Genomic DNA, 16,032 nt, shown 5'->3' with positions numbered 1-16,032 from the left:
ATTATTTAAATTGCAAAAAAAAAAAAAAATACACAAAAGTGCTTAACGTTTTTGTTCCTGATTAAAAAAGACGGGGATATATTACCGTAAAGAAGCATAATGAGCAATTGACGTGGTTGTGTGACATTGGTATCGTAATTATTTACTCTCTATTAGTGTGTGTCTGTATAGAAACCGGAGGGTAGGGAGAATGGATGATGCCAAAGAAAATTGCGAACGTTTAAAAGTGCTACCATTTACCCTTTAACATCTGCTCTTATCTATTCCGCGCTTTGAAGGAAAGGTTCAGAGATGCGATAAATATCTGATTGATAAAAACTAATTTAGATATTCATGTACCTAGAAAGATGGATGTAGGACTTTATTTACATATGCTTACAAAATATACTCAGCAGAATATTGAGTAGGTAAAACAAACAAATTAAATTATATTTTCATTAGTAATTCAAAACCAAGAAGTGATACCTTGCCAATATTTATTTCAATCCATCTACTCATTCAATAATGAGTAGTCAGTTGTAAATTTTGAGCTTGAATAATAGTTATCTACGACTTACAAACATTTTGCTGAAAGTAATTAATCTAATGTATATATTATACAAAAAATATAGGTATGATACAACGATAATAATTAATCATAATTCAATTTTATTTCTGTTGACTTGCCATTTTGGGCGTACTTGCAAAATACAAACATATATATATATTAATTAGGATAATGCATAGGACATATATGTAAGTAAAGAGGGTATTGGTTATCTTTGTAGATAAATATTTGCAAGGTATGGCCAAAATAGAAATTAGAGCAATATAAAAAAAAAAAATTATATCATTTGGTTTTTGAGTAGTTAACTTACGACAAGGTTTTAGGCTTGTCTAAAAATAACTGCCCACAAAGTTATAGCACATTTGGCTGACATAAGATATCTAATGGAATATATATAAACTATTAATCTTAAGGTATTACAATATATATTAAGCTGTCTGTCTTATATGTACGTTTTTCTATGTTAATATACTTGATTATTATTATTGTTGCCCAATATTAATTACGATTCTTACATTAGTATTAGCTTAAGTTACTTCAATTGTTCATATATTGATTCCTTACTACGTTAGGATAGACATCTCTCGGTGGTTGAATATTATGGGAAGCCATAGAGCGGAAAGTATTATTATTTTTAGAAGAAAAATATCCACAGAACGATATTTTCTTTTCTTATGAGTAATCCGATTGTGTGGAAAAAGGACTAAACTAATATATGTATACTTTATTTAATTCAACAATAGTTAAAATATAAATTATGAAGCCAATTTAATGGTATTATATCATCCTTACATTTGCAATGATTATATTACAGTAATTATTTTTTTTGGTTCGAATTAAAACTATTTGTTCATTCACTTTTAAAAAATGTTTGCGGAGCCTACTTAGTCTTGGCTATTTTATATTCAATTAGTTTTGTATGTAAGCAAAATCATTTACCCGACCTGTTCTTGGTGTTGTCATAACTTATATTTATAGTTACGATTTTTGTAGCAAAATTCTCAAATGTATTTTTACATGGAAATTATATATAATTTTATAGCTTCATAAATTTTTAAAATTATAATTTAATTTGTTAACACAAAATATATAATATTTATTTTCTGCATTCATTGTTATTTTTCTTCCCTTTATTTATAGAGAATTTTTACTAGCGTAACATATTCTAGAATATACGAAAGAGACGATAAGTTGTTATTGGTAGATTCACGTTGGTGCTATACAAAATAGATATCGTTTCAAAAAATTTAAAAACACTTTTTTTAATAGCTATAAATTTGAATTTTAGTAAATTATTTTTTATAAAGTTAGATTGGTAATTTTTCCTCATAGCTGGCCAACTTTCATAGTCAAGAGATAATTTTAAAATGCAATAAAGATAGTCATATTAAAAAAAATATAATTCAATTTTTTGTCATCTATTAAAGACTATAACATTTAATTATCGAAAAAAATATCTATTTTATGAACATTATAACATCAGATATATTATGTAAAATACTAGAGTATTTAAACGCTTGGTTTGAGCAGTTAGTTAATTTTTTTAGCTAAATAAATAGCCGTTAAACATGTTATTTTACAAAAAAAAATACAAGTGTTATGTTTATGAAGCTTTAATGTTATAAAAGTACTAAAACCATGTGAATTTAGAAAAATTACAAATCAAATTTTGGAAGTATTTACAGTAAAAATTATTCGTTTTTTATAAACATCATCGGCAGAAGCTTTGAGTTTTAGGAAAATACTTTTTTTTAGTTTTTAGTTTTGGGCTATAAAGGCCAAATCTCAAAAAAAAAAAAAAAAAAAATATTCGTGATGGGACGGGTGTTTTTTCTAGATTTGGCATTGGGAAAATAATGTTTAATTTGAGATTCAGATTCTTATGCATTATTATTTATTACTGGTATTTAACTATTCATTACTTTTCCAAGTTAAGAAAAAAGATTACTAAATATATCCGTTATGATTTAAAAAACGACTATGTGAACTTTTTACTTGAGTTTTATAATTTTATCAATATTTAATATAATTATTTATGATAAAAAATGCTCAAAACTGAGGAAAAAAATTGAAAACAAACTAAACATGAACTAAAGTGTTCTAAACACATGTAGTTAGTGTAGATACTGTTATTTTAGGGGAATAAGTTTTGTAAAGGGATCGAGAAAAGTTCGCCTTTGGATTACTCGTACAAGGAAAATTTACATTGGGAAAAACTTTAATGTAAATATTATTTAAATTAAGTACAGAAAGGTGATTTATTGATCAATTCAGTTCTTAGAAATTTATAGCTAATAAATTATTATAATTTAAATTATGAAAAAATAGAAATCGGAATTGGCATTCATAACTTTTACTAGAATTATATTGGAATTTGCATCGTTTTTTTATGGGGGGGGTATAGTCCCATTACTAATTTTTATTGATTTTCTGAAAAAAAAAAGAATTTATATATATATATACGTTTTTGAACTTAAAAATGATTGGGGAATCTTTCGTGGACAAGATCTTAGTTTAATAAGATGAATATTCCGTTTGTTACTAAAAAATTGACTACAACAACCAAAACCATATTAGTCATGATAAAGCTAATAACTATGAACAAAAAATCAAATATGGTTTCCCAACTAAAATGAAAAGGTTTAATAATATTGATAATTTTGAAATATTTCATATCAAAATGAGTACTTCGTTTGCTATCTTTATATTATTTGGAAAATGTTGCTGTTTGTTATTAACATTAATGATGAATAAAAACCATTAGTCTATATGTTTTTTTATTAATTTTTTCCAACAAATAGTAACACGCACTATGAAGAAAGAAAAAAGTAATTTTTGCTGTGTTCTTAGAAAGCATTTTCGAAGAAAAAGTTTATTTGCTAACATATGAAATAATTCTACTAAAAAGTTTTTTTTTCTTATTGATGAACAAATATAAATTATTTTTATACAAATCTTGCTTAACCCATTTTCTTTCTATACAAACATATATTTACATTTTTGTATGAAAATGTAGAAAATAGAGTTCTATCAAGCCGATGTATGTCATAATAAAACTTATAACAAATAAAACTTTTTTTAAATGTGTACATAGATGATTTTTTCTTTGTTTTGCAATTTGTCTAATTAAATTTATGAAAATATCTGTTAGTGCAAAAAAAAAATTTCAAATTATAAAATAAGCTTAAACAACATCTTTGAGTACAAATCTTTATTTTCCATCTTATTATATTTATAAACATTTTAATACAACTTCTTTAGCATATTACTCAAAAATATATAACTTCACGAAATTGTAGTTTGTGACAAATAAAGTCATACAATTTTAATGAATGGACTTAGCACAGTGAACAACGAGTACGGGGTTCATTATTCTCTTTAGTTTAATGTGCATAATTTCGATTCAAAATGTCTCCTCGATAAGAAAAGTAATATGTATACGAGAGTGGTCTACAAAGTTTTAAACCTAACAAAGATACAAGACATTTTTTCTGAATTTGTATCTTATATTTCGAAACAGAATCCTTGTAACTTTCTGTTCATTGCGTGCTATCCTCTCAGTTGACTGTTTATTGGAAACTTGAGTGTACTTATGGATCCACGTTTTATCCATAGTCACAAACCACCTACAAACCTTCTATTAATTTCAGTTAAATTTCTCTTAAAGTATTTCCGAATAGTGAGCACGTTGTTGCTTTTGATCAATTGTGAGCTCACGTGGCATCCAACTTGCCTGCAGCTTACGCATGTCCAAATATTCATACATGATATGTTCAACACGTTTGTTTAAAATTTGTAGAGTCTGAGCCATATCAATCAACTTATCTTTCTTAAAACTTAAAACATAAAAGCTGTTCTTAAATTGATCTAATTTTGTGATGCTGAGATGGTATTTGTTGAGTTGACATAGACATATATATACAATGAACACATGGCACATGAACTCCTTTTTTCCTTGGTCTTTTTTGACCACCTTAAGGCTTTTTTTTTTCTATTACAATAATGTTATGGGATGAAAGGGAGCTTTGATTTAAAAGAATTGTGTAATTAATATATTTCAATAAGGTTAAAAACCTTTATTGTTCTTATAGTAATAGATAAATAAAAAAACAATATATTTAATACCTGATGACGTTTATGAAATGATTATTTTAGTTCAATTATCACTTTTATTTCATTTACTCTATAAATAGTAAAAACCTTATTCGTTACATGTTTAGAAGGTTCTCAAGTGCATTCACCCTTCCATTTTACATTTTTTTATTATTATTATTACAAAATCGACAAAAGTGATTAATTCCTTCAAGAGATATTACTGCTTAATGTATTCCTATTCTCTAGATAATGCTCTTAGGGTAAAGTAAGTATTGATATGGGATTAACTGCCGATCCATATTGCTACATATTCTGACTTTCTGATAGAAAAGAGTCAATAGTATTATGTTAATTCTCTAGCAAAAACTAACATATATGTATAAAAATAATGTGAATTTTTTAAAAGGTCTAATGCGTTGACATTTGTATTCAATTGAGAATTGGCAAATTCCTGATTTTATAAATTACCATTGATTTTATCCAGAATGTATTATTTTCACTCAAGTCAAATCTATAGTAATAAAGCTAGGTTTTGTCTAGATGAATAAGTTATTTTTGATGTATAAAATAACAATGTGGCAAAGAGTGAGTGTATCTAATACTCAGTGGGTCATATTTCAATAATATCTGAAAAAAGGAGAAAGAAAGAAGAAGCTGTGTAGTAAATCTCAGAATGCCTAATAACTTCAAGCAGTGCCAGGTACTTCGGCTAAAATAAACCAAAAGTGAACCCCCTTTGGATATATTGTTTTTCAACAAAATGACAAAAATTTTCAATACGAAAAAAATATCTGAAGGTACCTTCATCTAATGGCTTTAAAAATGAAAAAAAAACTAAACATTATAGTATAGAATCAAATGTTTTCTTTTTATTAAATTGGTTGCGCATACCTCAAAGATGGCTAATTTTTAAAATAATAACAGCACGTAAAAATCCTCTCTACCTAATACATTTTTTTTATAATGTGTATCTTAAATTTGTTCTTTTGTATACTTTATCAAGCTTAACCAAAAGGATCGCCAAAATTAAAATATTTTTTGAACTAATGATGCAAAAATTATTGTTTAACACTTTAGATTCCTACTATTTTTATAAGGTCCAAATCATTCAATGTAATTCAATAACAACATAAACATTTATGTCATAAAAACATCCTTAGTTTAAGTAAATAGATTCAAGGCATTTAATTTATTTTCTACATTTAACTAATTAGTGTTTATTAGTCATACACAAATATGAGTAATTTGAGGTTCATATATTAAAGATGAAAATTATACGTAAACAATGGACAAATCAAGATAACAGTCTGTGAAAGTTAGTCTTTAAGTACAACATTCTCATTGGTTCTTATATTCTTCTGCATATATTTTTTGCAAAAATGAGTCATCTAGTCGTGAAAAACCATTTCACTACATGACCAATTTGATTTTTGTTTGTGAAATACCGTTTTGTAACAGTATATTGTATGTTTCTATTTTTATTCATTTAAAAAACATAAAAACTTATTAGTCCAGGTACTATAGTATTTAAATAACTAATTTAACAATTTTAAAATTAAAGAAATATAATTAATTATTCAGAGAGTAAACTTTATTTACGATAACTTTGGCTATCATCATCTGATACAAATTTCGTTCGGGCAAAATTGGAAAGATCTATTGGTGGCTCAGTTCTTGAAATTTGACAAACATGATTTGCCTTCTCAAATTTGTTTAAAAATAATTCATTCTTTGCAATTTTTTTCAAAATATTCTTTTTACTAGAAGCTGTTTCGCTTTCATCTCTAGAAATTACATCCAATTTCCTCTGGAAGCGTTCATTTTGATATCGAAGAGCTTGAGTTTCATCATGGACCCAATTTTCACAGCCAGATATTTGGAAATAATTTTGAAGCTCAGTCTTGCAACGAGTAGCCCAATGAATAAAGCAAAGACCATCTGCAACGTTTGCATATACTCCGGGATTCCCTTCTACGCCACAATTAATACCCCAAGCAACAATACCAGCTTGAACATATCTTGGCTCATCCGTACTGTAATCATTGCTCTTTATTAAACAAACTAGTGGACTTCCCCCATCCCCTTTGCAAGTGTCTTTGTTCTTTTCTCCACCTGCACAAACAAAGGATTCATCGAGTTTGAAACTCTTTCCTAGACGTGTACGTCTTAGTCTTTTTTCACATTCAGTAGAATTCACCATATTCATTTCAACTTGCTTAAGTATGACTTGATATTCACCATGATTGCCAAATCTATCCTTCCCCCATCCAGTGGCAATGCAGTCTTCCTGTTCATAACTATAGATTCCATCAAGGTTATCAGGTAAACAAATGGTATCAATGTGAGTAGATAACTCGAAATCCTTTTCAGTAAAAAGTAGCGCAAAATCGTTGTGCAAATTTTTAGGATCATACAATGGATGTATCATGACATCTTCAATAAATCTATCCTGATGCTTTCTTGGTTCAACTTCTTGTTGAGTGTCCCACTCACCACATCTAACTTTAATATTCAATGATTTTAGATTTCTACAAATTTAAAAAAAAAAAACATATATTAAATTGACCTTTGATGGCTTAAACAATTTGTAAAACTCACTGTACACAATGCGCTGCTGTAAGTATGACACCTGGAGCAATGAGTGAGCCACCACATTGATAGACATTAATAGATTGATCATAAGGAGTTTCTTGATGCTCTAATACTGCACACATATGAGGCCATTCACCAAATTGAGTACTTCCTTTGTATTGCTCGTATTGAATCCGCACTCCTATTCCACCATAGTTTCTTTTTCCACACTGAGGAACATAGCTCCTTGGTGTTCTAGGAGTCGAGGCCGGCGGTGGAGCATTTGTACTAAGTTTAGGATGTCTACAACATACTTCAAGATACCCCGGACATTTAGATGAAGCAGGATCTAATTCAGCAGACAATAACGAGCGGATATTAATGATGTCACTACCGTCTGTCACGATTTCACCATCTTCACAACCATAGTATGGAACACATTTATAATCTTTATTTGCATAATAAGAGCAATTCTTGGAGGTTGTGTCAACCAAAACATTATTATTACTTGTTTTGATATAGCTGTTGCTCTCTTGAGGACGAGCAGAAATTGTCACAATTAAAGAACAAAGAAACAAAATGAATATCATAATTGCTTCTCGTGTATCTTTTCAGGAACTGATTCTTTAGGTTGAGCCATCCATTCTTTATATTGATATTTAATTGTAAGTACTTGGGATTTTTGAATGGGATTCCCATATTATGTACATATGATTCATTATTGTAGGTATTAACATTAAATGAAGATAATAGTAATTAGATGTCATAACTTTAAAACTTGTTTTTGTATTCATTTGAAGAGACACATTAACTTAAGTAATACCTAACAAATGAGGTACCATTGACGGAGTTCTTTATTTTATGGTTCACGACAAGAGGTCGAACTTATAAAATATTTTTTATTTTGACTGTAAAAGTATTTATGGAGGTTAAAATTTTTCATGTTTTTCAAAAAATAATATACATACATAGAAATGATTTATTGAATAATCTCCATCTTTTTTCAAAAATATGATGTGAAAATCATTTGGGATATTTTTTTCCTCTTGAATATTTGCAATCTTCATATACATGAACATAATATTCATTCGTGACTTGCGTCTATTGATAATATTTTATTGTGAGACAGAATAAAAAAAATAATTCTTATAAATGTAAAGAATAAGAATTCTTCAGCTTTTAATATATGTAAGTAACGCATTATACAAGAAATTAATGCTCAAGGGCTTAATTTCAAAACACTTTGAAGATTTATATCGTTGTGGTTTTTTTCTCAAGATGTTTATTTTCAATTAACATTGAATGCATTGAACAATAGTTGAGAAGTAATTAATGACATATATATGTATTTTTTGCTCAAGAAAACCCACAGAAAGTGTGTGTGGGACGTTTGAATGATAATTGATTATTCTTAAACAGTTAGATTTGATTGAACGAATCTTATTCTGCCAGACACATTAATTTTGCGCATTCTTTTTTTTTTATGAGTGATAAAAATTATATTTTATAGCTAAAGGTTCAATATTCATTATTATTGAACTAATATTTATTATGTCATAAATAAAAACCCATACAAAATCCAGAGCGACAATTTACATACTAAATTGAACGAAAAACCAACCGAACCCCCTGCAACATCAAAGATGAATATATCATAAGGATCAAAATGGAGTTCCAGGATTTCGCCAAGGGATCAAGAGGAGAAGGCCTGCTCGCACTTTCGGCCTCGTATAGGTACTGTAATTGAGGCTGGAGATGATTTTATTGAATAACATATATCATAATGCTTTTTTGTGGCACAGAAACCTTGTTAGCCCTCTATAATATGAAAAGTTTTTTGAAAGAAATTGTTTTGGTAATGTTAATATATTGATTAAATAGATCTTTATATTTTTATTTGTTTTTCGTTCTGATATCAGTACAACCAGTGACGGAATATTAGGAGGCCATGAGTGTAAGGACCACTATGAAAATATTTTATAGGAAACTAAAAGTTATAGGGGAGACCAAATTAGGAAAAAAGTTAAAACAAGTTGTGAAATTTCCATTTTTATATACCAGATTCTAAAATTTGTTAATAAAATTTACACATTGCGTCTCCTGTGAAAATCATGCCACTTTATCACTGAATGAAAAATAATATAATAATTTAAGTACAAATGATATATTACTTTGTTTTAAGCAGATTTCAGTTTGAAATCCCTACTGTAATTATTTCACAAAAAGCAAAGATAATGCTTCTAAATCGTTTTTTCTTACATATAATAAATAATCAACAATTATCACTTGAAAAGTAAGCAACTTTAAAAAAAATTCAGTAAAAGGAAAAGGTAAAAACATCTACATTCAGTTTCTCAGAATACATTTCATGGTTACTTTTATTTGAGTGCTAATCAAAAGATGCCATCACTTTTTTAAATAAGATCCAATTTCGTTAGTTTTAATGCCAAATAGTACTTGGACATTTTATCCCTCTTACTCTAACTTACGACTTGTAACTTCTTTATAATGCACAACAGGCTCCTTCCGAGTCTCTCTTTATCCTTTTCTTTTTTTGCTGGCCCCTTTTTAAGTTAATCACTTTATTTTTTTGTTTTAATTATATTACTTTTAGTTATATTATGTATTTTATCTTAAGCTGTGGGATGAATAAAAAAATTATCTGCAAAAAAATATTAATTGTAACATTATTGACATTAATTATTATACAGATTTATCTTCCAATTTTATTATAAGTTTAGCAAATTTAAAATATTTTTTGACACTTGACATGCCTTTGTAGATTGTCCCGCTGGGGGTATTTTAATGTGCTTGGTAAAGCTAAATTTAAAAAGATTAGAGCATGCTAATACTAACGTTGCCGAAGGTATGGTTTTGTTTGGTATTTCCAAAAAGAACAGAAGAGATTAATCGGAAACCAAGGATTTTGCCTTTTCTAAACTCTAAAGCCTTAATAGGAAACAGAGTTACAAATGATGATGTGTTACATCCTATGGGCCTGAGAGCAATTGTTAGTGCTCAGGAGCAAAATATGCTGCACTTTTAATTAAAATACCGTATTATTGGCGCGAATAATTTGTAGACCTTGGATGGAAAAGAAGTTAAGTACCTATCTTTGACTTCAAAACACCATTTTAAAAAATATGAAAAGTACGTCACGCCAATCTAAAATTTAATTTTAAGGATTGTTTTGCGTATTTTTATCAATTAAGTTAGTGTTATTGTGAATGTCGTATTTTATTAGCTCCGATAAAAATGATTTTAAAATTTTTGAATACGTATTAAAAAAAAAAAAAAAATCAGTGACATTACAATGTAATATTACCCCAAAGCTTTAATTTTAAATTAAATTAATTGCTTATGTGTATATTTTTACGTTACTGCTTTGGTATTTAAGAATGAAATAAAAATATTTTTCACATTAAAGTACTTAGATATAAGTTCCTAATCTATTATGAGTAAGATATGAAATCCCAATTCCAGGTATTTCCAAGGATTTCATTATGTTTTTTGTTATGTAATTTTTTATGATAAAACTACAATAATTTAAAAAGGGTTTCCCCAATTCTTCATACAAATTTAAAAAAAAAAAACTTTGTCTTTAAATTATTATATTTGTTGACAGAAATAAATAATATACAAAAATCTATTAAAAAATATTATAGCAAATAGTCAATACATTGACCATGATTGGTAATTGTCAGCCCAACTTTCATTTTTTTTGGAACTCAGCTTTTAAAAGAGGTAATGAATACCCTACCCCTGCCTGTTACTGAGATTTTTTTATGGGGTGAGGGGCAAAAGGTGTGAATTACTTTTTGACAAAACTTTGACAATTTTGAAATACAGTTTTTTATTTTTATTTTTTTATAGAAAAGTTCAAATTTGACAAATTGCCTCTCTTTTTAATTTATAAAAAGGACTATTTAAAAAAAATGAAAATACTAAATATTGTTCATTTTATAATGTGCCACATAAAAATCAAATTTGGACAACTTACATTCATTTTTGAACTATAAACGTTGTCTTTTTAACAAGTTTGACATCAAAATTTTAGTCAAAAGGGTGAATTACCCCTTCATACTTCCCTCCCCGTAGTCTTGTGTTTAAACAAACTTTCAATAATTATGTATAACTTACATAGGTAATTATTTACTTTTACATAGATATGTCTCTACTAAATTATTACAGTGAAAATGTTTGACTAATGATTAGTATTCGCCAATCACAAGTATTTTTTCATAAAATAAAACTACGGTTAATAAAAATATAACTAAATTAGGAAACTTTTCTTTCAACCCTACCAAACAAAAACGTGTAACACAAATAAAAATTCAGGAATAAGAGGTTTACTTTCTGACTCAATCTAATTTTGAAATTATTTATCATCACAATGATTCTTATGTTACAACATACATCAATTTTTTTTAAAACATACAATTGTCTAATTCTTCTTAAGGTTTGATATTCTAGGGGATACAGTTGTATTTGCCTTTACATAACACTTAAAATTGGTCCATCCCTATTATTTGTCTTTAAAAATATTTTAGAATACCCTTTATATGGTTTAATTATCATAAATTCAATATTAAATTAAAGTACCAACGTCAGTCAACCAAAATAAATGAATTTGTTTAGTAAAGCTCCGAGTATCTATCTTTGACTATAAAAGTATCTATCATTATTTTAAGCATTGGATGGAATAATTCTAGAATAGTCTCGGTAAAGGATGTCTGTTTAATGTTTACGTCCGGCCTACTACTCATTTTCACTTCAAGTGGTATTTTTTACCCTTTTTTTTCAAATTACCATGCCGACCTTATAAAATTATTTAAAATTAAGGGATGCTTTTGAAGTGGTATAGGTTATGTATGTTCAAAGTTGCTTGAGAACGTTTTATTGTGTACGAAAGGAACGGAACCTCTAGTTCGAAACCTAAGAGTATTGCAGATATTTGGAGAACGTGGTCAGAGGAAATTGACCCGAACAGGATGGAACGTGGCGGGGGATATAAAATTGGAGGAGTTACAAAATGATGGGCTCATTTTGATTAATGTATACGCATTTAAAAGAAATGAATGTGAATGCATTTTTCCAATTGATAAGGAGTGTTTCGAAAGAGAGGATCAAAAACTTCATAACTCTACCTACCTCATTTGGTTTGAGGTTCTGGTTAAAAAGTATTCAAACCCCTCTGATTTCCCATTACACATAGTGGGTAAATTATAGGCTGACTACAAATTCACTGCCTGCAAATAAATGGGTGAAAAAGAACGCTACAAGTATTTGTAGACTGTGTAAGGAGGAAGAAGAGGATGATATTCATCTATTCATGAAGTGTCCTTATTCACAGACTGGAAAAATAAAAATTAGACAATATTTAGGAATTGTTGATGAGGGGGATATCAACTTATCGTCAGTCTTAATGAAAGTTAATATAATTACATTGAAATTTGTGTCTACAGTTTATCGACTATTAGCGGTTGAACAGAAACCAAAAGCTCTCGATGGAAGTTTTATTGCTTATGAATGGTCTATTTTAAATGATAAATATTTTATGTAGGCATTTTATAATTTATGTTATTTTAAACATCTGTATGTTGGTTATTTTGAGTATTTGATTGTTTTAGAGGGTAGTTATGTTGCTGTTACATAAATTGCGTCTCATTATTTTAAAAGTTTGGACAACCCTGGTCTAGGTAGATGGATGATTACAACACTGACTCATATCTATCATTATTTTATAGTACAAAAATTAGTCCATATCTTTTGAGTTCGATTCGAACGGTAACAGAAGGGACGTTAAAATGTTGGGAGTGTTTATATTCCTTGTAGAGTCGTTCAAATAAACTATCATAAGACAAAAAAACAATTTGGGTAGAAGAAAGACTTCACACTCCGTTTTGATACACTTCAACTGCTTTAAAAATTGAGACTCGTGGATGTTTAGAGAAGAATAATTCCATAATTGAAAGAAAATTTGATTAGTCAATGATGAATCGACATTTCTAACCCCATGAATCGATTTTTAAGTTTGGAGCCTCCTTATAACTTTAGTGGGACTACAATAAAAATAATATGTCACAAACAAAAGTACTTGTACGACCAAAAAATAAAGCAATTGATAACTTTTATTTAATGGTATGTGTATACTATTTTCTTACTATAATCTTTTAAATATTTGTACAAAATTGCTTGTCATCTTTGAAAGTAATAACACTGCTACAAAACTATAATTATCTTTAATTTGAGCAATTTGTGAGGGCATTTTGTCATAAATTTGCTCTAAAAAAAAAAGAAATTATGTAAACTATTCAAAAATCATTCATTGAAATGAATTTATTTTTCATATCTTGTAATTTGATAAGTGAAGGGAATTTTTATTTTTTTGAAAGTATTTGTAATTAGGAGACAGTAAAAGTTATTTATGAATGTTATTTATAGGTACTTACAACATTTCAAACGAAAGGGGGTAGGAGACTTAATAATTATAATTAGATAGAAGTAAATATATATCTATTAACTCATTTTTCTCATATGTATATATTCATTTATTTAATTATAATAATTAACTTTATGATTCATTATCATATTTACCATATAAATAGAGCCTTAATTACACCAATATATATTTATAATTTATTGTTTGTATATTATACCGTGATATTATTAATTTTTATATATTTTTCGTAATAAAGAGAAATTTTTGCATTGAGGGTATTGAAAACCCCTCTAACAAAAAATAATTTATTTATTTTCCTTCAATGCTAAATGTAATTAAAAAAATATTTTTACTTTTTTAATATACGTTCCAGACTAAAATATTTAAATTGTCTTTATTTCTCCCTGTGGCTATGATCTTTTAAAATAGTTATTTAGATTCTATGCATAAATATATTACATGACATACATATAATATCATAATTGAACTGTCCATCCAAAAGTACATGTCTTACAAATTAAATACATCTATTGCAAGCTTTTCATGATGCTAGTTTCTTCATAAGGATTTGTAAGAGATTGCAATGACTTGATGTATGCAAAAAAAAAAAAATGATCAGACAAATCTACCAGAAGTTGATAATTTGACTCGATTCCCGTCTCTAAAAATAATATGGTATTGTCCTATTTGTTTTGTAAATAAAGAAATAATCTGATATGTCTAATGTATATTATACCAGGCCAACTGTTTTTATTTACTAATCTCTATTATGCAAATTTTGAGAGATTGGGAGTCTTTTTTTTCTATTTTCCTATGTTCCATTGTAAATCGCTTCCTTGAGGAACCAGTCTACTGCCCTATGGCCTTTTGGGACAGTCCTTCGCAGATGAACCCTGCCATCTCAATCCTCTTCTATTACTGTGTGATTAGGGGGGCGACTTGGACAATGCTTTTCTTAGCAATCGACAGCTAATCATGTATTCTACAACATTGTTAATAGGTAAATTTGTGAAAAAAAAATTACTTTTTACCTCTCAAAATTTGAATTTAAAGATGACTAAGTAATAACGCTTGGCCACGTATGTGAATCATAAAATGACTTCCTACAGGGGAATTTGCAAAGCTGATTCTCATAAAAAAGTTGGAATTAAGGTGTATATTAGGTATATTGAAAAAAAAATTAAAACTGTACTTTCATGACGGTCGGACTCGACGATTGTCTTTATTTTATTCACATTTTCGATAATTAGCATTCAAGAGCGTAGTGCATCTTTGACCTCAAAAATACTGAAACGGAATTAACGAAACCAAAATAATGAATGATTGGCTGTTACAATATTAGGACTACAAACATTATTCACATTTTCAGCCACATGACTTTCGCCTTTCACGGTTTCGATCGAACTAAAACTGGAAACTATGGGATATTTTTCTCCATTTTTGACAAACAGTCAAACAATAATGAGTCAACCAATCACAAAACAGTATCTTTTTTTTCCTTAGGGAATTTTGTCTTTCTAACTTTATCTATAGTAAATCGATCACACTTATACAATACAAGATACACATTACTACAGCCATCTATTGGAAAAATAATAGATCCCTCTTTAGAACAATTATTATATTATCATAGTATATATTTATAAACCCTTTGATAAATAAACCCATATGTATAGCATGTTGTTACCTTTCTTGTATCTAGCAAACTTTTCTCTCTAAAAAAAAACTAGAAAAAAAGTCCAAAATTTGTCTAGAGTCAGACATTTTTTCTCAAAAAACAACGGATAAAATTATAAATATATAGATACAGCAAAAAAAGTCCGTATGGAGCAACTGACTAGTTTATCCATACTTATTTATTACCATTGTATTATTAGTATTGGTATTGTAGACTTGTGAAATAAGTATTTGTATCTGAATTAATAAAATTAGAATTAACATAACCATGACGCTGATTTTGAAATGTAATTTTATCAGTTATATTTCTCTCGATTTACATAAAAAGAATTTTTTTAAGTCTACTCCTACAATTTCTCCCGTATTAACTTTTCTAAAATTCCGTTAGATATTTGAACATGGTAGTAAAACTATGTGTATATATTGCACAGAAGGAATTTTCAACTATTTCTGTACAGGCGCCAATGATAAATGACAATGAATTATTTCATATATAGGAATATTTTTGTAAAACAGATACACAGAACTGATAGAAATCAATCTGATTTTATCATATCATTCATACCTTTGGAAAACCCGGAATATTTGTCATTTCAAAATCAAATACATATAAAATAAGTCATAATTAAAGCTTTGCTACTTTTTTATACCTTTGGCACTTCCTATTATGTATATTACAGTTAATGAATCTTGTTAATCA

At 28.0% G+C, this 16,032-nt stretch overlaps 1 protein-coding gene across 1 annotated transcript; it reads right to left on the bottom strand.

Annotated features, from left to right (window-relative positions):
- Nucleotides 1-5,729: 5,729 nt before the first annotated feature.
- On the bottom strand, nt 5,730-7,845 carry LOC121120688 (phenoloxidase-activating factor 2). Its single transcript, XM_040715553.2, has 2 exons — nt 7,241-7,845; nt 5,730-7,170 (listed from the first exon to the last, which is right to left on the bottom strand). Exons 1-2 carry the CDS (start codon nt 7,801-7,803, stop codon nt 6,234-6,236), a joined length of 1,500 nt encoding a protein of 499 aa, XP_040571487.1. The 5' UTR covers nt 7,804-7,845; the 3' UTR covers nt 5,730-6,233.
- Nucleotides 7,846-16,032: the final 8,187 nt, after the last annotated feature.

This window comes from Lepeophtheirus salmonis, chromosome 6 (assembly GCF_016086655.4).
Source record: "Lepeophtheirus salmonis chromosome 6, UVic_Lsal_1.4, whole genome shotgun sequence".
Taxonomy (NCBI): Eukaryota; Metazoa; Arthropoda; class Copepoda; order Siphonostomatoida; family Caligidae; genus Lepeophtheirus; species Lepeophtheirus salmonis.
The sequence above is the reverse complement of the archived record's forward strand: the minus strand, read 5'-3'. Positions and strand labels throughout refer to the sequence as shown.